Source organism: Rhinolophus sinicus, chromosome 11 (assembly GCF_057876585.1).
Source record: "Rhinolophus sinicus isolate RSI-liver-muscle chromosome 11, RSI-T2T, whole genome shotgun sequence".
Lineage (NCBI taxonomy): Eukaryota > Metazoa > Chordata > Mammalia > Chiroptera > Rhinolophidae > Rhinolophus > Rhinolophus sinicus.
Window position 1 is genome coordinate 25564027 of NC_142511.1, and position 23223 is coordinate 25587249.

The following is a 23223-nucleotide window of genomic DNA, read 5'->3' on the forward strand; positions in this document are numbered from 1 at the left end:
GTCATGCCAGATTAAAATTTTCCCTTCTTCCTCACCTCACAGGATTAAGTTCAAATACCTCTATAGCCTAGGCCCACCCTGCCCACTCCCTCTCATGACTTGAGCTCCTCTTCTGGTCTCTCTGGTCTCCTCTGCGCCCCCAATACGACAGACACATTCTTCTGGTGCTTTTGATATTTCCACTGCCTGAAATGTCCACTCCCCAACTCCTTTGCCCTTAGCCAAATCCCCCTCTTATTTAAGGCCTAGAAAAATATTCACTTCCTATATGAAGCCATCAAAGCCCACTCTGATCTCTTTTGAGCTCATTCTGTTCATTTGTTCCTTCTTTTAATCAACATTTATTAGGGACTGTTTTTTGTGTGCCAGGCCCTGTGGACACAGAGAAAAGGCCTGGGCACAGTCTAGTAGGAAAGACAAGCATGTAAATGAGAGTTAGAATAGAATGTGCTGAGTACTCCAATAGAGGTGTAAAGAAAGCGCAGTGTGAACCCAGAGGAGGAAGCTGCTGAAGGGCCACCTCTGGAAAGGCCTCACCGAGGAGGTGTTATTTGGGCTCTGTCTTGACAGTTCGAATAAGAGCTACAGGGAAGGTGCCATCAAGCAGCACATAATCACTTAATTACATATTGCTTTGTATTTTTCTTTAATTGTTTAGTATGCTTGTTTTGACTTCCCAGTGAGACTAATCAGCTGGAGAGCAGGGACAGGCCTGGCACTCTCTGTTCTCCCAGAGTGTTAATGGTGGTGCTGGACAAACACCATGTGTTCTGAAATGGCTTATTGATTTGCAGCAGATAAATAATCCAAGCTTCTCTGAGATAACTGCCTGGAGGGAGCCCCACCCAATCCTATCGAAGCCCCTAACAAGACACTCACACCTAACACCCCCCCTCTGGCTGCTACCCTCCTGCCATAGAGGTGAGACCTCACTGGCAGACACTTGCTCAGCTGCCCCAGATCCTTTATTGAGGCCTCTTGTTTGACCCAAATATATTAACAAGAGATTGTTGAGATACAGCCCCAAACACAGTCAGGGAGAGGACTGTCAGAAGGATATAGGATTTGAGAGAGTTGGGGGAAGAGTATGCACAGGTGGAGGGAACAGAGGGAAGAGAGATGGGGGCCCAGAGATATGGCAAGAGTAAAATCACAAGAGTTTAGGGAGTAATGGGAGAAACAAATAATAGATCCAGGGACATTGTGGGACAAGAAGCAGAAGTTAGATGAGACAGTTGGGCCATTGTGTGGGGAAAAGTAGCTCCTTTTCTCATCAGGTGAGGGGAACCATCTGATGAGGGACTGCATATAGATCCTCAGCACTCAACATATAGATCCTCAATGGGCTCTACAGCAAAGAATGACCTAATATCTCTGGAAGAGCTCAGGGAAAGGACAGGGAAGGCAGGAAGGAACATGAAAAGAACAGGTGGGGCAGGGAGATAGTTGCCATAGCAACTAGTCATCATCGTCGTCGTCATCATCATCATCGTCGTCGTCGTCATCATCCTCTGTGTTGATCTCGCCCTCCAGCACATCCTCCAGCCAGTCCTCCAGCTCCTCAGCGGAAGGCAGGTCCTCCTCATCGTCCATCTCCAACCATATGCTGTCCGCCTAGGACATGGCACAGAAAAAGGACCACAGCTAAATCCATCTCAGATCTTTACACCTGTTCTCCCACTCACTGGACTCTGTACATCCTTCCCTACATCCTCTGTCCCTTCCCTTCATGTGCCAGTGGCCAGGGATGAAGGTCTAGGTGACCTTAGAATAGTGACAGCAGGAGTAGAAAGAATGGCTGGATTGGCAAATAGACCTCCCTTTGATCTTTCTTCCATGGTCTTGTCATGCTGAGCTTCCTAAAACAGATATATGCCCTTGAGGCAACATGCTGGTGGCTCTTCATGGGTTAAAGAATAAAGTCTGAAACTCTTCAGCAATCAAGGCTTTTCATAACCTTCTTTTCCAGCCCCATCCTCAGAAATCTCTAGACTCTCAAGCCGTAAAAAATTACTTGCCTTTCCCCAAACCTGATAATTCATTTTCCTACTTTTGACCTTTTGCACTAACTTTTCCATCAGCTTAGAAATAACTTCTCATAATTTTCACTTGTTGAACTCCTATACATTGTATAATTTCCACTTTGAATACCACTCCTTTTCAACCTTTTCTGATTCTCTCAAGCAGAAATCATTGATTTCTGTGCCTTCCTAGAATTTTATTTGTATCTTTATTATAGAATTTATCAGATCTGGCCTGGTAGTTAATGAAATGTGTGCCTCCCTAGTTAGACTGGGAATTACATGAAAGCAAAGACTGTGGCTTATTCAGTTCAACTAAACATTTTCAAAGCACCTGCCGTTTGTGAATAAGATTTCTACCCTCAAAAAGCTCAAAGTCTATTGGAAGAGACACGCATGGTACATAAATAGCCATATGAAAGCCATGTTCTCAATGCCAGTGGGCTCTGGGAGTACCAAGGAAGGAATGATTCCAAGATCTTTCCAATATCTGGAAAGATTTCATGAAGAGACGGTGTGAACTGGGTCTTGAAGGATGAGCAGCCAATTCCAACAGGGGGAGACAGGTGTGCTCAGGGCACAAATCTCTCCCTCTGTCCAGCCATTAGACTGGGAATGTCTGATTTCTCTGGGATGGACTCAACTGCTCTTTAGCAGGACAAAGCAGAGCCAGCTATGCTGGGAAGCAGAGTTGGGGGTCAACCGGGGTGAGCAAAGAAACTTACATCAGTAACATTGACAACTCCTATTTGTGGGGCTGACAGGTCGATATCAAACGTCTTCTCCCAGTACGGAACCAGCTGTGGAGGGACCACATTAGGCAACTTAATGGAGTCAAGGAATACATGAGTCCAGGAGGGTGAGTGTGAGGGTCACCCAAGGGATAGAGGAGGGTACTATGAGCCCATGGTGGAAGGGGAATGGGTCCAGATGCAGGGCCTGAGGGATTGGGTAGAGCTAAGCAGTTAAAACATAGAAATCTCAAAAGGAAAAGTATCAGGATGGTCAGCTGGGGACACTGAGACCTGCTTTCAGAGGAAAACTAGATAGGAAACCGCTCTTCTGATCCTGGATCAGCTACTGAGTGACCCTGTGACTTTGGGCAAGTCACTTCTCCCTGGTCCTCAGTTTCTACATCTCTAAACTAGATGGTTATACCCGGTAATCGTCAATTTCTTCACATTTCTGTTTGTTCATTCAGTAAGTCTTTCAACAATGAGTGTTCAGTGTTGAGGATTAAGCTGGGAACAAAGACATCCCCTGAGACATGGAAACTCTGTGGTTTGATTCTATGATTCTGTACACCCACATGCAGAGTTAATGTGCCCATCTGCTCCCCAAAACTCTGCTTTTCTCTATGAGTTCCCTGCCCAGCCTCTGTTCTAGGAGTAGTTTGAGTGTCCCCTGCGGTTTACTTCCTCTCCTGCTCCCCTTTCTCAGGCTCTCTCCATTCCCACAGTGCCCCTGAGCACACAGCAGGCATAATGTCCCAGGGCCCCAGCTAGGAGAGGGGTATGAACTCTGAAAGAAACTGCCCTCAGAACGGTCCATAGTCTAGGCCCCACCTTAGGACAGCTGTGCCTGAGTGGTGCCTCTTACCAAGGGGAAGTCATCAGGGTCAATCCAGATGATGCTGAGATCAGGGTTTTCAGTGTTATCTTGGGCCACAGCCTTAAGAGTCTCTAAGAACTCATAGCCATCTTGGAACACAAGCGAGAAATGTGAGGGGGGTAGAGAAGAAAAGGACACAGAGGACACGAGTCCAGCTCTTTTTCCCCCCTGCCTCCCACAACTCTGCATGTCTAGCCCCAGGCCACATGCACTCTCCCAGGAATGCCTCTGAAGTGAAGCCTGTGCTCTAACAAACACCCCTGTCTCCCTCTCATTAGCAACCCCCACCCCCTTCCAATCCAGTATTCCTCCCTCACCTGGATCAGCTTCCTCAGCAAAGGCCACAATATGGATTCCATCCAGATCATCCTCCTGTTGTGGGGGAAGGAGGCCTTAGCTATACTCCCTGAAGTCAAAAAGCCCAGAACAGACCCTAGATTTTCCTTAAACCTGAATTTTGTGAAATCCAGCTTCTGGATAAGGTATACGAGGTCCTACAATTAAGTTCGTGAACTTGTTGCAACGATGTTGCTCACCTTTTTTGGTATCAGAGGGATTATTCATTATGAATTTGTTTCAACTGGACAAACAGTTAACCAAGTTTACTATTTGGAAGTGCTGAAAAGGCTGTGTGAAAAAGTTAGACGACATGAACTTTTCGCCAACAATTCATGGCTCTTGCATCATGACAATGCACCAGCTCACACGGCACTGTCTGTGAGGGAGTTTTTAGCCAGTAAACAACTGTATTGGAACACCCTCTCTGCTCACCTGACCTGGCCCCCAGTGACTTCTTTCTTTACCCGAAGATAAAGGAAATATTGAAAGGAAGATATTTTGATGACATTCAGGACATCAAGGGTAATACAATGACAGCTCTGATGGCCATTCCAGAAAAAGTTCCAAAATTGCTTTGAAGGGTGGACTAGGCACTGGCATCAGTGCATAGCTTTCCAAGGGAAGTACTTGGAAGGTGACCAGAGTGATATTCAGCAACGAGGTATGTAGCACTTTTTCTAGGATGAGTTCGCGAACTTTATTGCCAGACCTTGTATTCTTGTGGTGGTGAACCCTTTTCCAAGTGACAGTGCAAATTCTTCAGCCCCAGAGCTTGTGATTCCTCTCTTGTCTTCTTCATCAACTTATGTGTGACACGTTCTTTAGAACAAACCCCCCAACCTTTGCTGGTGCATTATCTTTTCTACAAGCGAGGTATGAGGAACAGCAGGGCGGGATGTTTCTAAGGTTTGAGTCTACAGCTACCCATGTTCCCCCAGGGCCAGTCCCTGTCTGGGGCACTCACCCAGGTCTCATACATACTTTCAGGCTTCAGTTTCCTCAGGGTCGATCTAGAAGAGACAGACAGTCACTTCTCAGTGGGTGAAAAGCACCCCCCCCACCAGAAGGTCCCCACAGCAGAGGTTGTCTCTGGGTCATGCCTAGGGAACAGATAGCTTGTAACCCAGAACAAAGCCATCTGGCAAAGTCTAAGCTATGGACACTAGGCCCAGATTATTGCATGGTTAAAGCTGGTGGGAGAACAGAGGGTGGGCAAGGGGACTGCAAGAGAGACTTTTGGGAGAAAGGTAAGAACTGGACATCTGAGTATTCATTCATTCATTCATTCACTCATTCTTTCAATAAAATTGAGTGTCTGAGACCTTCTGAATCCTGTGTAGATAGGAGGTGAACAAAGTAAACATGTCCCTGCCCTGATGAAGGGGAGAGAAGGAGAGTAAGTATGGTTTACACTGATGAAAGGGTATTTCCAGTTGTGGAGTACTATGGAAGAGAACTACGTGTGAGTGCAGGGCAGGGTTTCTCATCCTCAGCATTATTGACATTTGGGGCCAAGTAATCGTTTCTTGTGGGGGGCTGTTCTCTGCACTGTAGGATGTTTAGCAACATCCCTGGCCTCTGCTCACTTTATACCAGCAGCACTCTCCCCAACCAAAAATGTCTCCAGACATTAAAAAATACCCTCTGGAGGGCAAAATTCTCCCCCTACCTTGCCAATTCCTCCACTCCTATTGAGAAGAACTTGTATAGAATAATATATGAGAAAGAACACAGGCCAGATCTGGGTTGGAATCCAGCTGTGACACGTGCTGTCTGTGGAACCTCTTTAATTGAGGTTGTTGAAAGGATTAAATATAATACTATAGAAAACATCTCTCAGTTCCTGGCAGACCACAGGCATTCAACACTCATCACAATGAACTGTATACATTTATGGAGGACCTTCTCTGTGTAGGACTCGGGGCTGGATAGGATGCACAGTCTTGTGGGAAAGGTTCGGCATATCATGAGCTCAGGCACCAAGAAGTGTATTTTCTCCAGGCAAGAACAGCCTCCTGATTGGCTGAGATTTCCCCGGCACATGTCAGAGAAGGGTGTTCTAGCCTTGCTCACAGGGTTACCCCTGCCCCACCTCCTGTGCTCCTCCACGAAGCTGACAATCTCCTCTTTGCTGTTGGGCTTGTCTGGGATGGTCACAGGCTCTTCCATGAAGGCTTCATAGAAATCGATCTCGTTCAGCTTCAGGGTCAGCTTCTTTGCCACCTTTGGTGGAGGATGCGGGCGGGGAGCAGGGGATTCAGGATCACAATGCGAAGCAGTATTATGAGGGAGCAGATGTTAGGAAGGGAGTCAGACAACCTGTGTTCGCATCACTGCTACTGTGACATTGGACAAGTGTCTTCACTTCTCTGGGCTTTGGTTGGACATGAGAGGGGTGTGTTAGATAATCTAAAATCTTTGGGGTGGGAGAGGCCTGAGGTGGGGATGGGAGGTGTCATGTGTAGGGAGGGACCAGGTCCCCCAGTGATTCTGGGAGAAGGGCTGGAAGGCCACTGAGGAGGGTGAGGGAGACCCAATATGGCCTCGGGGTGGGGGAGAACCTTGCTGTCGAAGGTGGCGAAGAAGGGGATGTATGGATGGAACTCCTCCGCGGCATCCTCATAGGCCTTGAAATCTGAGAGGGGATGTAGAGTTAGTTTCTGGGAGAGGAGGGTCTGCCAGGGAACCATCTCCCTCTGCCTCCCCCAGTTCTTTTTTGGCAGGTAGGGTTCATTGTGAGACCCACCCCTTCTAGCCCTCTGAGAGTGATTAAAACATGATGGAGGGTGGAATGCTGGAGGGGCCTGTCTTGGAACCCCCAGAATACAGGAGATCAGAGCAGTTGACGGAGCTGACTGTGGCAAGAGGAGTTAAGAGGTGGAAAAGCCGTGACGTGGGGAATCCAGGGAAGGGAAGTATGGAGTCTGAGGGTTACCCACGCTCTGAGTCTTTGCTCTTGAAGTAGCCAATGAGTTTGATCTCATCCTCGATGTTCTCAAATGCCTGCAGCTCTCGTTCACCCTCAATCAATTCCACAGGATCCTCTAGAACCTGGAAAAGCCAGGACATTGAAGGAAGAGAATGAGTTTCTGTCCTCACTGGTAGAAGCAGGGAGAGGGATGAGGGAAGAGAGAAGAGGGTTGGGGAACAGGAGGAAGGGGCTCTCTGGTGTGTGTGTGTGTGTGTGTGTAAGGTTGGGGCTGGTCAGAGATGGGCATGAAGGTCCAGGGTAATTGATCCTCACATCAAGCATAAACTCCACCAGGGTGTCAGCAGAAAGTTCACCATCATACTCAATGACTTCATCTCCCTTGAACACATAGATGCTGTCCTCTTCAGTTAATCCTGGGGAGTGGGCCAGAGGTGAGTCATGATGCCAAACTTCCCACAGAGCCAAGGATCTAAGTCCAGGGCCACAGCCCATTCCATAATCCCACTGGACCCCACATCCTCCACCTCCCTTTCCCCAACTTGCTCACCTCCACTGACCCTTAGACCTACACGACTGGTGTTTATCCCCTGAATTTATTTAGCTCTGGCAGCTAGACTGGCCTCAAGGGCTCTCTAGGGAGAAGCTGGGCTCAGGTGGGGGTGTTAGGGGAGGATATAGGGAGATCTAGACTCTAGCAAGGTTTCTCCCTTTCTTTGCCTGCCATAATAGAGAGAAATATTCATGTTACCTCCTCTGAGGACTCCAGTGGCCAACTCCCAGTCCAGCCTTTTAACCCTCTGCTATTACTGACCAGATGACTTCATTGCTTATTACCCCTCCCCCATCCACATCCGGAGTCCAGTCTCAGGCATGTGCTGCCCCCTGGCGGCTAGTCCTGTAACACCTAGCCATGCTCTGGAGGGGGAGGGGTGGGAAGAGAAGTTTGCACCAGCCTCTCCAGCCCCACCTGTGTTTCCTGATTCCCCCTTTCCTCCAGCACCTAGCCCTGTTTTTCAGTTACCTAAAAAACATAGAAAGCCAGTCACAGGCTTTCTGGGATTCGAGCATGGGTCTCTATAAGGAATAAAAGAGAGGGGACCGTGAGCCATAACTCGCCCAATCTTAATATTTTCTCCCTACCCTTTAGAATAGGCATGATTGAGTCCCTAGCCTATACAAGGGCTGCCCGGCCAGTCTCACACACCTTCTTTCCCTCCCTGTGCTCCCACCCCTCCCTTACCTAGTTTCTTGGCTACAGCTGCATCCTTCTCAGAGTCCACCATACCGAAGCCAACACCCTTGTCTTCCAGGACTTGGGCTGCTAACTGCAGGGAGGATTAGGGTAAAGTCAGCCCTGAAATTCTTAGTAACCCCTACTCCCCATATCATGCTTTCAAGTCAGGTCATTTGGGATGCAGGGAATTGAAGAGTTAACCTTGACGCTGTGCAAGGATCCAGAATATCTCCGCTTTCCCTACAACCCCACCCTTTTGGTTTTTACCTCAGTTTTTTGTTTTTGTTTTCAACTTTTTATTTATTTTAAGTGTGTTTTTCCAGGACCCATCAGCTCCAAGTCAAGTAATTGTTTCAGTCTAATTGTGGAGGGCACAACTCACACTGGCCCATGTGGGGATCGAACCTTGTCATTAAAAGCACCGCGCTCTAACCAACTGAGCTAACCCGCCACACCTTTAGCTCAGTTTTAATCCTTGAATGTTTATTGCTCATTTACTATGTGCTTATTACGTTCAACTTCGAGGGGTTGTGCATGAAACTCCTGGTTCCTTGGGGATGCCAAGGAGTCTGGCTTCAGAGAGAATGAGGCCCTTCCCTGGCTCAGGGCTGAGCCCCTGCACTGCATCCTCATCAAAGGCCATGCCCAGAGTGGGGTGTCCTCCCTGGGATTCTCAGAGCAACCCCCAATGTGAAGAATTTTGGAGGGCAGGAGAGTGGTGGGGGCCTGGTCATGCTGCTGAGGAGTGGGGAACTCCAGAAAGCTGAGAGTAGAGGTCACTGTGGCCAGGGCTCATCACTCTCAGAGGAAGAGAACCAGAGACTAGAGGTGATACAGAGCTGGCTCTTCTCATCTGGGTGAACTTTCTCCTTCACTCTCTACCTTAGCCTGTCCTGACGCTGTGGACAGTCACACCCCAGGTCCCTGCCCCCTCAGTCTGCCAGTTGGGCGCTCAGCTCTGCCTTGGACACAGCTTGTGGCTTAATCCCATCTAACACAGACTCAGGAGGACAGGAAGGGAAGTGGTTGGCAGGTGGATGGCCACGGATGCTGAGCACTCAGGATAAAAATACTCAACTCATTAATCAGATAGTGGGTTCCAGCACCCAGCAGGGGCACACAGAAACGAGAGCTTGAGTTCCTGGTATCTCGCCCTGAAATACTCCAAGCTCTGGGCAAGTTGGGGCCTCTCTGTACTGCCAGGCTAGGGAAGGGGTTGCGGAAGCTTGGACAAGGAGTTGCTAACACATGCTGGCACCTGGAGAGGTGTGTGTGACCACATCTCTCCCATCACCCCCAAACAGAGGTGTTTTTTCTTGTTATAATAGCCCCTTTCTCCTTTGGGCCTGGAGTCAGCTTGGGGGTGAGGAGAATCTTCCACAAAGAGCAGTTGGGGCATTCTGAAGCCTCCTCCAGCCATAAGAATTTTCTAATCAGAACAACCACCTGGACCCAATAGGGGCAGATGGGGAGTTAGGGAGGGGAGGAAGAGAGGGGGACTGAGAGGCCAGCAAAGGGGCATGGTGGTCTCTAGTAAACCTTTAGCAATGAAATAAATGACATGCAAGTAAGGTGTTAATAACATTTAAACTTATATTCAGGTTGGATCTCTTTCGGATGCCGCCCCTAAAGTATATGAAGAGGAGGCATGTTATGGCTAGGAACGTAGATGGGTGGGTGCAGTCTACTGGACTGCAGTGCCCCCCCTACCTCTGAAGAACCTCTTTTTTGCTGTTTTGCCCCCTTTCCAAGGACACCCCAGTCCTAGCCAAACCTAGTACTACCAGCCTCCTGTAGCATGGAAGAGACAACCCCTCACAATTCCCCTCTCTCCTAAAATTGCCTGACCTGACTATGGGGGTACACGTCACTTGGGTCTTGTTGGTCAAGACAGGAGTCCTGCCACAATGCACTTGGCCCCCAGATCCCACCCTGAAAGACCTCCATGGGATTGTAGGATGTGGGGGGTCACAGAGAAGGCTGAGTGTGTTCTGCAGGGCTGCAGACCCCACCACTCACCTCTAGGGTCAGCTCCTCCATCTCAAATTGTCTTTGTGAGGCCTTGTCATCTTCGGGGGGCTCGTGGTAGAGCAGTGCCAGCACCTCGTACTTCTTGAACACATTCTTGTAGTTCTTTGCATTGACATTGATCACACGGTCCACGCCATCATACTCAGGGAAGTCCAGCCCATCCTCCCCCTGCACCCCTGACTCGGGTGTCCTTAGCACCAGCAGTAACAGCAGTGCCAGCCGCAGGCCCGGCACAGCTCTGGCCCCCATCCTGTCTTCAGCACGCATGGAGGTAGTGGGATCTGGGTTGGCTTTCCTGGTCCAGAAGAGGTTAGTTGGGGTAGGGAGGGGCCCCTGGGTCCCGAATCCTGAGTTAGGGGTTCACAGTTGGGGGTAGGTGGGGAATAGCCTAGAGCAGTGGACAGAGGACACTGCTGGGTCCTGAAGAAACTGTCAGTAGAGCCAAGAGAGAAAGGGTCAGGAGGAGGAATAGGAGCAGGGGGCGGGGAGGGAACCAGAGCTCCCCCTTTGACTGGCACCCTCAGCCCCACCTGGTCCTGTCTAAATATGTCTCCAAGATTGGCAGGAGAGTGGGTAACCTTCTGAGGCCAGGACAGCTCAGTGAGGCTGGAATCCTCCCACCTCCTACCCCTCTCCCCCAGGCTCCCAGAGCCTCCTTACCCTCCCCTTCCCCCAGTGTCCAGGGCTCCTTTGCCCCTGTCCCCACACAAGCCTAAGAGCTCATCTCCATATTAAGAAAGGAAAAAGCTGGAGCTAAAAATAAGACCAGAGGAGTCTGGAGGTAAATGAAACTGGGGTGGGGGAGGGGGAGATTGGAAGAGAAGTGAGAGAGCCCAAGGGAACTCAGAGAAAAGGAAACGGGGGTGGAGAGGGGAAGATATGCTAGGTCAGAGGTTAAATTCATAATACAGGAGAGAAAGGACAAATGCAGTATTGACTCTAAGTCATGAAAGCTGGACTCTCCTCTAGGTGAAGTCTGTTTCTTTGATCCTGTGGAGAAGATGGGGCAATAAAACATAATCCAGGCTCTAGGAAAGAGACCCCCTGTACTTCCCTTTAAAGAAGTAGGACCGAGGATGAGGTCATCCTTTGAATAAAAGATGGAACTCTGTCCAGGACTGGTGACCTGGCTCAGCTCCACCCTGTTTCCATTGCTTCAACTCAACACTCCTAATTCGGGAATGCAGGCAAAGGAGGGCATGGGGCAGGAAGTGCTAGCCACATCAATTCTGTAGAGATGTGCTTTTGGGATTCCTCTGCCTATGAGGAAGGGGTAAGCCCTTAGCTGCTGCCTCTTGCTGGAGCTCTGATCCTATTTGACTTGGTTGTCTGGGGGACTGTAGGGAGGGAGGGTCCCCAGGCTGAATGGTTCCAAGGACAGCAGTGAATAGTGCCCATTCATTCCTCCATCTTTGACAAGGAGGATCAGATAGAAACACTAGGGAAAAAATTAACACTGGGAAATCATGAAGAGGTGGATCATATGTCCTGAGCCAAGGATGTTGATTAATTCTGTGCGCCTGAGAGCCAACTGGAGTTGGAGGGGAGAGGCTCTAACTTCCTGGGGCCCAGTTAGGCGGTGAAGACTGAGTGGATAAGTTCATCTCTGGGTACCTAGGAGGAGGGACCCTCTTCATGACCGCCCCCCCCCCCACATCAGGGCACTTACCATTCATAGGTAAACCAAGGCATGAGGGAGATCATGGAGGGGCTAGATCATAGTCAGAAGGCCTCTATCCCCACCCTGTGATAGCTCTGGCTTTTGACTGATGGTGTTTATTTTGCATCCAGGCAATGACTTGGTATTCTGTTAGAGGAGTAACTTTTCCACACTCCCATGGGGCAAACCTTACACTGCTAAGTAAGGAAAGCCATGGAAAATCTCAGGATCATGGCAGGATGGGTCCAAGAGGGACAGCTGTTCCTGGAGCCAGATAGGCAGGGCATGTTGGAGCTGAACGTACCTCTCCCCCAGGCTTTCCCTCTCTGGTCTCACAGAGAGAGACTAATGTTCTCACAGCCCTACAACCAGAGTAGACAGCAGGACAGATGGGCAGACCCACCTGGAAGCAGATGACCTAGATGACATCCAGCCCCGATTTTTCACTTCTGTGGCACTCTGGGGGAGGGGAAACATTTGGACAAAGACTTTGGAACATTAGACTTGTCCATGATGAATGAGACCTTGTGTACCTCCAAGAGTGTGAGATGGGACTAAATGGTGGCCCAGGCCTGCTCCATTTCTTCATCCTTTCCTGCAGCCACCAGACTTTTCATCTCATCATGCTCTCTCTCCTTGCCCTTGGCTTTCCAGTTCCACCTTATGCTTTCCAGTAGCTGCACTCCCCCACCCACCCAATCCTCCTCTCTCTGATGCTTTGTTCTCTACTTTGTACAGTCCCTTCCATTTGGGCCCCTGCCTTCAGGCCCTTAGACTTAGCAGGCTCAGCCATTGGTATCAAATGACCCTGAGTTGGGGCCTCTGTATTTTTAACCCACCAGACACCCGAAGCTCCTGTTCCTGAAACCTGAGGAGCTGGCCCCTCCACACCTCAACTCATGCACACCCTGGCCCCTCCAACATCCAGCGTCTGGTTCAGCCATGTCAGCAGCCAGGGAAGGACCCCAGACTGATAGAGCCCTGTCCCTAGGAGAACTTGCATTGGAGGAGGGAGGGGAGCATAGCTGGGGAGACCTTTGAAGGGCACAAGTTCTGGAATCAGATAGACCTTGGTTTCCTCATCTATAAAATGGGGTGGGGTGATAAGAATATATTAGTTGTATGAATTAATGGATGGGGCGTGTAAGGCCCTTGTCCCACTGCCAGGCATAGTGTGCAGTCACAGAATACGTGTGCTTTATTTTTGGTGACAGTCTATGATTTCCCCCAGCTTTCCTTAACCTTTATCTCTCACTCTGTATGCCAGACCCTCTCCTCTAAGAGGCCTGAAAATGAACTGACCCACAGGGCAAAGTGGACCAGCTCACAAAGCAAAAGCCAGTGAGTGGGTGAAGAGGAAGGAAGAGCTAGCGCCGAGGGTGGTCAGGAAAGAAAGCCTCCCTGGGGACTCCTCACCCACCTGAGATGCAGGAAAGTGTGTGGACCCAGGATCAGAGACCAGGTATTTGAGAATGTCCATCAGCCTGTAGAGCCTGGGGCATAGGGGGGAGGGTGCTTTGCCTAAACTAAAGGCTACAGGGATCCAGAAAGTGTTGTTTCAGCTTCTATTTCCAGGCAACAGGAGAGAAAATGAGCAGAGGGGTGGGATGGGGTCAAGATGACCCATCCGTGGCAGAGAGCAGAAGGCAGGGACCACTAGTGCCTTCCTCAGAGGAAGGGCTGCAGCCCCTTCACCACTCACTATGTGACCCTTCCCAAGTAATTGAACCTCTCTTGATCTCAGTTTCTTTTTTATCGATGAAATAAGGTCTCTTCTAGCACTAAAAGTCTGATTCTATAAGCTGATCTGAAGAACTGAAGTGGGGGCTAGAGGAGTCCACCTGCCAGTATTGGGTGTAGGTGCTGTGGTCCCCTCTGTATGTTGTGGTTCTGCTGATCTTTTCTCACCCCCTCCCATTTCTCTTATCCCAGCTTGACCTGTCTTGTCCTTAATCTCCATCAGGTTGGAAAGTGACTTTAAGATGTGGATAGCCCTCAAGGGGCAACAATACTTGATTCTGATCTTCTTTTAGCCTTGACTGTGGCCCTTGACTTCCCCTGCCTGGCTTCCATGAAGATCTAGAATAAGAGAATCACAGTAATCCCCACTCTCCTAAAATCAGATGCGACGCATCCAGACAGGTGAGAGAAGTTGCAACATTTACTCTCTAGAGTGGCTACTGATTCAACAGGACAAGGCCTTTCTCCACTGGGCTCCAGTCAGATGTAGACTGGGCTTCCTTCCCCTCAACCCACCCCATCTCCTACCTATGGTGCATTCAGTCCAGCCCTAAGATAGCCTGTCTCTCTCATCCAAGGTGATTCATCCCAGTATCTCTCTGCCCCAACTCAGATGTCATGTGAAACCCATAATTCCTAACACCTCACCCAACCCTCAGGACACCCCGTGTCATGTGAAGCTCTTCCTCTGCTGAGTTTAGTAATAGGTCTCCCTCTCCAGCCAGCCTGTGGAAGACAAGAGATCAGAGTGCAATGGGGAAGGCAGTAGGGAGGCAGTAGGGAGAGATGAGCAGAAGGATAAACAAGGACCAGGTGGGAGGCCTGAGGGTGGAGCTCAGGGCACAGAGGATTGGAAGGAGCAGGGTGGTGGAGTCAAGGACTCGAGGGCCAGGGTCCATACACAGGCCAGGCAGTGAAGGGGGGAGAAAGGCAATGGGTCTGGAGGAACCAGGCAGGATGAGAGAGAGTTAGGAGGCTGGTGACTACTCAGTCAGAGTGGGGTGCAGGGACCCTTACCACCAGGATGACGACGGATGGTGAGTTTTCTCATTTCATCATAGATAAAGATAAGAAGGCTGTAGGGAGTAGCACAGAGCCACCATAATATCCTGTAGAGAGCAAGAGTTGGTCAGTGTGGCAGGAGACAGGGGCCAGAAAAGGGCAGGTGAGAAGTAGAGCATATGGGCATTGAGTGTAGTGTTGACCCCTACCTCTGAGGAGGTCAGAGCCTGGGGATGAGGGAGGAGAGGCATAAATGTTACATAAAAGGTACAGGTAGTGTGCATGGAGATTATCTACCAAGTTTGTGGAGTTACTAAGGGAGATCCTCTTCACTTGCAAGGTACTCTAGGTCTTATACCCACCAAGGTGAGATTGTCCAAGCAGGAGGGGTCATTCTGAGACTGGAAGTGTGGCAATATATACATTCTTCCATGTTGCAAAGATGGGAAATTTTATTTCTCCCTGAACCTCTTCTATAATTAGAGACCAAGAAGGTGGACTCTGGGGAGGGGTTGAAGCAGAACCACATTTGTCTGTTCTCTTGGATGACAGAGAGATGGCCTAGACCAGTGCTGTCTCATGGCAGTATATTTTGACCCACATGTGAAATTTAATATTTTCTAGTAGCCATATTAAAATAAATAAGAAACAGGTGCAATTAATTTAAATATATATTTTACTTAACCCAATATATTTAAAACATTTTTATTTCAAATGTAATCAATCTTATTAATGAGATATTTTATTCTTCTTTTAATCCTAAATCTTTGAAATCCAGTGAGTATTTTACACTCACAGCACATTGTAAATCAGACACAAAATTTTCAATGGTTAAAGGAAAACGTATCCAATCAAAAAAGTAAAGTTGCATTTAGTAGAAAAAGTATTTGACACTGCTTTAGTTTTTAATTTTAAATTTACTGAAACTAAATAAAATTACAAATTCAGTTTTTCCATCTCACTAGCTGTGTTTCAAGAGCTCAATAGTCATATAATGATAGTGGCTACCATACTGGAAAGTGCAGGTCTAGGCAATGGTTCCTTACACACACACACACACACACACACACACGTACACACTTACAGACATACCGTCACCTATTCATTCAACAACAATTTTCATATGTCTCCTCTGTGTCTATATTAGGTCCTGGGGAAATGAAATGATAATCTTTGATCTCAAGTTGCTCAGGCGATCAGTGAAAAGAGGATAGAGAACCACACAAAATAAATAATCTCAATATTAGGTGATGAGTTTTATGGTCAAAGTATATATAGACCATTTGGGAACACAAGTAATGCCCAACTGCACTTACTGTTACTTATATATTGGCATTAATAGCGACAATAACAGAGCTACTTTTACCAAAGCATCCACCGTGACCAAAGCACCATGCTTGGTGCATTATATGCATTTCTACATATAATTCTCACAACAGTCTTCCTGGTTTGTATTATTGAGACTTTGCAGGTGAAGCTATGGCTCAGAATTGTTAAGAAGTTGTCCAAGGTCCCAGAATAATATACCGTAGAGCTGAAATTCAAACCTGGGTAACTATGTACAGTGACTAGACTCATTGTCGTTATTGCTTCGTAAGGTATATAAATGTTGAATCACTATGTTGTACATCTGAAACTAATAAAATATTGTATGCCAACTATAATTATAAAATTAAAAAAATAAAGTCAAGCCTGGGATTCTTGGTATCTAAGAGCAATGCCGATGTCTTTTATTAAACATTAACTGAGCACCTACAGTATACAAAGCGTTGTGTAAAACACTGCAAGGGACAGAAAAGTGAGCAAAGTATGTAAATTCATAGAAAATGAGTTAGAAGGATGCACACTAACTCATTAGCACAGGCTACTTATGCAATGTGGAGGGGAATGGAAGTGGGAATGGAGTGGGAGCTTTGCATTTTTCTCTGTAATAGTTTTAAATAGAATTTTTGCACAAGCATATACTAATGTGAAAAACAAAAACAAAAACATGGGACTTGAACAAAACAAGGAACCAAATGAAAAAATATTTCAGTATGCCCACTCACACACATGCACACTAAAATATACTTGCAGAAGTACAACAGAATTAGCCATGCATATTGGACTAGTTTTATGATTACTTCAGTTCTGAGCAATACGTGTCCCACACATCATCATAAAAAAGACGCCACTCCGTTAAGTCTGCAGATGCACATGTCTAGTGGGTTTTGATCAGTTGGCACATTCCCTAATCTCCCTAAATAAGAGGCATTAGTTGGAGCACAGACGATTCTCATTGCAACACTGAGTGTAACCCTGCTTATCCAGGTGGTCCCCAGAATGGGACTTCCCTGTTCAGGCACATGTTCCTGGGCCCCAAGGTACTCCTACTTGTACTCTTCCCTTCCTCACTTGAGTGGGTACATTCGCAGGGCCTTGTCCATGCCTGGAGTGCAGGACAGAAAAGTAGCCAGTAATGTCTCCTCCAGGATCCCAAATCTTGTTTCTGGGAAGAAATATTTCAGGGTGTGTTGGAGACAGGGAAGGAGAGGTAGGGACAGTGGCACGGCCTTGTGTGCAAGTTTGGGAGAGGGTTGGAGCCCTTGGGGGGCACTCACTTCATACCCTGCTGGAAGACTGAGTTGCGGCAGGTCTTGCAGATGATGAGGTCGGCCCCTTGCACGACCACTATACTAGCAAAAACGGCCATGTGACAAGTGAACTTCAACACCTTCCGCTGCTCAAAGGTCTGCAGGGAGGGCAGGCAGTGTCAGAAGGGATTCAGATACACCTCAAAGACTTCTTCCCTCTACTGCCTTCCTGGACCCCAAGGGCTGAGTTAGGTGTTTAGATGCCCACTGCACTTCGCTCATATCTCCATCTTAGCACTTTTCATGTTTTATTATGAGTTGTTTATATGTTTTCCTTACCTGACTGAATTAGTCATAAGATGTATCTTATTTATCTTTGTGTTCCCCTCCCCATGCTTAGTTCAGTAAGTAACATGTATTATAGCTCAATAAGTACTTGCTAATTTAATAAGAAGCGTGGTGTAGAGGAAGGTGGACTTTGAGAGGAAAGCAGAGTCAGAGGAAATAGGTCAGTAAGGAAGGTGGGACCAGAGAGGAATCTAAATGCAGAGGGAAGAGTAATGCCTGAAAGGTGGTACTACACAGGAGACATCATTCCTCCATTCATTCATTCTTTCATTCACACTTTACATGTAAGGAGCTAGTGGGGAAGATAAATATGTTATGTCAGCACAATAGGTAGGTTATAAGAGATCACAGAGGGCGATGGGAACACAGAAGAAGTGTATGTATCTAAATGAGACTGGAGAAAAAGCCCCATTAAAAAAATAAAACAGCATGTTTATAAATAACTTGTAGATTGAATAAAGAATTTGAAAATATGTAGGACTGAACAATAGGGTACTACATATAGAACCTCATGGAATGTGGTCAAAGTTGTACTTGGAGGGAAGTATAGAGCTTTAAATGATTAGAAAACAAAGGCTAAAAATTGATGAGCCAAGTATAAAACTTAGAAAGACCTAGCAGTTAGTAAGCGTGCATCAGATCTCACCACTATCCTTCAGCTTGGTATCACTACTATCCTTGGGTATCACTACGGATACCCAAGTCACTCCCATCACCCCTTGAAGAGTGTAGCTCCTGACTCGCTGTCACTCTAACACTGCTGCGTCCTCCTTTTTGGAGATTTAAATATCTATGTTGATAATCCTTCCAACACCATGGTCTCACAGTTCTTTGGTTTCCTTCTCCTCCAGTGGTGTTGTCCTCCATTCCCCACCTGGGCTGCTTGCTCCCATGGTTAAACTCCAGATACTGTCCTTTTCAATAGCTACAATTTCTTTGTAATTTCAATTTCAATGTTTCCTTTTTCTCTGACCACCATCTTTACCTTTCCATCTCACTCAAATATCTGTTCCAACTCCTCTTGCACTCCACTTCTACTTACAATCCATTGACCCAGTATGTTCTATATTTGGTTATTATCTGTCTCCCCTACAACCCCCTGCCCCAAACTATAATGTAAGCTCCACAAGAGAAGTAACTTGGTCATTTTTGTTGACTACCATATCCCCAGGGCAGAACAGTAACTGGTACACAGAAGATGCTCAAGAAATATTTGCTGAATGAATATAATAAATACATGGTGATCAATAGAAGTAATGGTGAGAGATATTTGGAAGGTAAGGCACTATCCTTGCTTCTAGCAGTATGTAGAGTATTTCCTGGGTGGGCAGCTCTGTACTCGATTATCTAAAAGTCACAGCAGTGGAAGAGACAGAGACCTTGCCTTTAAGGAGTTTATGCCTCAGGGCGATTGGTCTCAACTTGTTTTGCAATACCTCAAAATACCTTTGATGTTATTCCAAATTAATTTTAATTATCTTTAATTTATTATAAATGAATATATGTTGAGTTGCATCTTGACAACAGGGAGGTAGTATCAAGATATAAAACTAACAAAGACTTGAGTTGAGGATTGAAGCAATGTGGACAGGTGCACAGTGATGAGGACTCTGGGCATCACTGGACCCTAGAGCAGTTTTGGCATCTGGAAACATTGACATCTGATGGCTTCATGAGGCTCTGCTAGTAGAAGCCAAGTATGTATGAGGGCCATCTTTCCAACAACCCAGATTTTAACCTACTTTTGAAAAACCTGCCATTTGCTTGGTTGGAGGTATTATGGTGAAGTGGGAAAGTGCAGACAAGAATCAGTCCAGAATTCTAGTCCAACTTTTCTAGGATTCACTGGGGGACTTCAAGCAATTCACAAAATCTTTCCAGACTAAGATTCCTCATTTATAGAATGATGATAGTAGACTACTCGTATATGTTTTCTATGGTACTACGATTCTACAATTCTAGCAATTACTGGTGTCACATTTCCCACTGTCTTAGAACTTGGGACAGAAATATTCACAGATACAAAGAAGCATACTTACTAAAATTCTTAAACACGTAGTATCAGTTAGAGGGCTTCAGTTTGGGCCTCATTCATCCTGAGTGTTAGAAAAGACTGCTACTGCAGTGAGGCATCCTTTAGGTTTAAAAACTTTAGAAGACAAAGAAAGGATATACAAATAAAACAGTTTCAGATTTGAATTCCCAAGGAGGGAGGGTGCAAAACAGGAGAGAGAGGACCAAGCATTCATTTCTGGAGCAATAATGGTTAGAATATAGAAAAGCAGAAATCAGACTCCAAAAGTTGATATAACAAAGAGGACTTCCAGGTCCAAGGAAGCCAAAAGATCCTGGAAGGCAAGGACAGATGACAGACAATAGGAATGAACACAAATGAAGTCATTGTAAACAAAGAGAAAAATACTTGCTGACATCATTGGAGATTGAGATCAAATGTTAGAATGCTCATGTAGGACTGGAGATAAGGCATCAACTCTGTCTGGTTTCTCTATTCTCCCACTCTTCAAAACTTTGGTAAACCCACTCTTCCCTGTCACTTCTTCATGCTTACTAGTCACTATCTACTACCTTACCCCTTTTACTCACCCACTGCTGTCCACAACTGTCCTCCAGGTCATTGAAGTACTGATTTTCCCAGTTGAGGCGGATGCCCAGCAGATCTATAGGCTTAAAACCATTCTTGGCCAGGATTACAAAGGAGGTAAAGAATCCATTTACAGCCTGGATCATCCCTATGAGTGGTAGAGTCACAGGACAGGGGAACCTCATTCAGAGAAAGACCTCAAAATGTTGACCTTAGAAGGGGTGATGGCTGGAACTTGCTTTTAGCTGGGTTGGCATGTGTTGGGCTATAATGCTGAAGATTCTTCCAGCCATGAACTCATCCCGTAATTTCTGTAGGGCTGGTCTCTATTCCCTGGCATTTTTTTCTATGATTTAACCCAGAGTCATCTTTCAGTCATGTAATCTTAAAACTTGAAAGGACCTCAGAGGGGATTTCTTCCCTCTCCCCACTGAGTGAGTGCTGGACTCCTTTCCGTTTTCTCTGACTAGGACACTTATCAAGTCCTTTCCTCTCCTCATCTCTCTGTCCCTTGCCTCTCCCTCAGTCAAAACCTCCATTGTCCATGCCTGGAACATTACAGAGCTGTGCACCTTGTACATTCCCATGGACATTGGTCCTCACAACAATTCTGAACTATTATTTACATCTCGTAAGTGGGAAAACTAAAGCACAAAAAAGATTCAGTCCTTTCCAGGGTCATGCAGGTAGTAAGTGGTGAAATTAAGATTCAAACATAGGTCTGGCCCCTAAATCTGTGCTTTTTCTAGGTGTTTCCTCTTCGAGATATTGGGATGGTCTCTCTTATTCTCAATCTCTTCCTTGTCCATCCTTCATCCTACTACCTGAAAAACTCCACTGCACCTGGCAATTCAAGAATAAAGACCTCTAATGGCTCTCAGATGTCTTTCAAGCCTGGCCCCAGTGTAAATGCTACCTGTATCTACAGCCTTATTTTTCACTACTCCTTATCAGGAATGAGTGTTCCACCAAGCTGATTTATTCCCTCTTCAACAACCAGGCCATGTGAATTTCCCCTCTCCTCATCCCCTACACCTAACCATACACTGGATAGTATAAGCCCTATTGTCCAACACCAATTTAAATCCTGATTCCTCCATAAGGCCTCTCTGACAATCCTCATGATTGGTGAGCCTGTTCACTTTGTACTCCTGTAGCATGACCTGTCTATACTCATTATTTGGCAGTTGGAAAAATGTTATCATTTTATATATGTTTGTTCCTTCCTGACTGGACTCATAAGTCAAGGGCAAATCAGACATCAACGGTTCTTTGTGTTCCCAGGGCCTAACACTGTTGCTAAGAAAATAGCTCCCTGACTTCCAAACTGAGATGGCTGCAATGATTAGACAGGTGCAACCATTCCCCACTCCCTTCACCCCTCATTTTTCTGGCAGCACCAATCTGTCCATAGGCCATGCCAATGAGATGGTCGTTCACTAGATTATCAGTCTTTCAATTCCGTGGGGCTCTCTTCATGATGTCACTTTCAGCTGCTTCACAAGCCAAGGAGATACCAGGAACCTGGAGAATGGAGGGTGGGAATAACAGGGGGAAAAAAGTAGAAGGAAACTCACAAGTAACTCGAGTTCTGTCCGTCTTCCTGGACACAGATACTTCTTACAGAAGCTCCATGAGCTAGGTCCCAGTTTGGTCCTCACCATGTCAGTGCCCAGGTCGCTGCAGAGGATGGTCACCGTGCACAGAGGCAGGGGGATGCTGAGGACGATGAAGAGCAGGAAGGGCGTAATCTCAGGGATGTTGCTGGTCAGGGTATACACGGTGGATTTCTTCAGGTTATCAAAGATGAGGCGGCCTGGGGAAGATAGTTAACCTTTTGTGAGAAGCACAGAGAGGACACACCTCCTACATACCAGCTCCTGGACAAAGAGACCACTACAAAGCAGTGTCATGGGCCATAAAAGCGTCTGGATGTCCTCAATCTAGGCTGTCCCAATTTTGTTTCTAAATTGTGTGACTATTAATTAGAGCCAGGATTTATTAGCATGCCATATCTGTGTACTTCTTGTTCTTAGATTCAACTGGCTAATGTCATTTGATCTCTAAAGATAAAGCAGGGTTGGGCCTGGTTAATACTTAGAGATGTCTGCAAACGCCAATAGAAAATCCACAAGAAGATTAAGGTTAAAGTGAAAAGAGCCTGGGCTAGGGTTCCAATCCCATTTTCTGCTATAACTGGTTTGTGACGTTGGGCACACTTTACTTCCTGAACTTCATCCCTTCTGCCTTGCAAGATGGTTTGAGTTCTTCCTGGATGACTCTTTCAAAAACTGTACTCTCTCCTTACACTCTGTGCTTTATTTTTTCCATTGCACTTATCTTCTTTAATATACTAACAATTTACTTTATTATTGTCTGTCTCACTCCACTAGAAATTAACTGACATGAGAGCTGGGATGTATGACTTTTTATTCCCCACTGTTGCATCCCCAACACCTAGAATAGTACCTGGTACATAGTTGGTGCTCAAAAATGTATTGAATTAAATGGATACAAAATACTGAGCAAAGTATCAGGATCATACAAGGTCTCAATGGAATGGTAATTATTACTATTATGTGGATTGTCATGAGTTCTAATAAGATAGCTACAGGCAGACAGCAGGAAGCCTGGGGTGCAGATTCTGGGGTTCTCCTCTTCACCAATAGGAATTGTTTTCGGAATTAGCTCATGCAGTCAATTTATACACCAGGGTCCAATGGATCTTTTTTTTTTTTTTTTTTTTTTTAAGTTTTTTAATGTTTCAATTGCAGTTGATATACACTATATTATTTTCAGGTGTACAGCATAGTAATTAGACATTTATATAACTTATGAAGTGATCACCCCAATAAATCCAGTACCCATCTGAAACCATATATAGTTATTACAGTATTATTTACTATAACCCTTATACTAGCTGTACTTTATGTCTCCATGTCTATTTTGTAACTACCAATTTCCCTTTTTCACCCAGCTTTCTAATGGCCTTCCCATTTGGCAACCATCAAAATGTTCTCTGTATTTAAGAGTTTGTTTGTTTGTTTTGTTCTTTAGATTCCACATATAAATGAAATCATATGGCATTTGTCTTTATCTGTCTGACTTACTCCCCTCAGCACAATACCCT

General features: G+C 46.3%; 1 protein-coding gene and 1 long non-coding RNA gene across 2 annotated transcripts; one reads left to right on the forward strand and one right to left on the reverse strand.

Annotated features, from left to right (window-relative positions):
- Nucleotides 1–947: 947 nt before the first annotated feature.
- On the reverse strand, nucleotides 948–10849 carry CASQ1 (calsequestrin 1). The gene is made up of 11 exons (XM_019716457.3): nucleotides 10157–10849; nucleotides 8144–8228; nucleotides 7216–7316; nucleotides 6911–7022; nucleotides 6533–6606; nucleotides 6064–6194; nucleotides 4936–4981; nucleotides 3950–4004; nucleotides 3621–3721; nucleotides 2747–2821; nucleotides 948–1614 (listed from the first exon to the last, which is right to left on the reverse strand). The coding sequence occupies exons 1-11, from the start codon at nucleotides 10433–10435 to the stop codon at nucleotides 1459–1461; spliced, it is 1215 nt and encodes a 404-aa protein (XP_019572016.1). The 5' UTR covers nucleotides 10436–10849; the 3' UTR covers nucleotides 948–1458.
- A 2340-nt stretch (nucleotides 10850–13189) lies between these two features.
- LOC109437298 (uncharacterized) lies at nucleotides 13190–18769 on the forward strand. The gene is made up of 3 exons (XR_002136221.3): nucleotides 13190–13290; nucleotides 13862–13970; nucleotides 18663–18769. It is a non-coding gene; the product is annotated as an uncharacterized LOC109437298 (long non-coding RNA).
- The last annotated feature ends 4454 nt before the right edge of the window (nucleotides 18770–23223 follow it).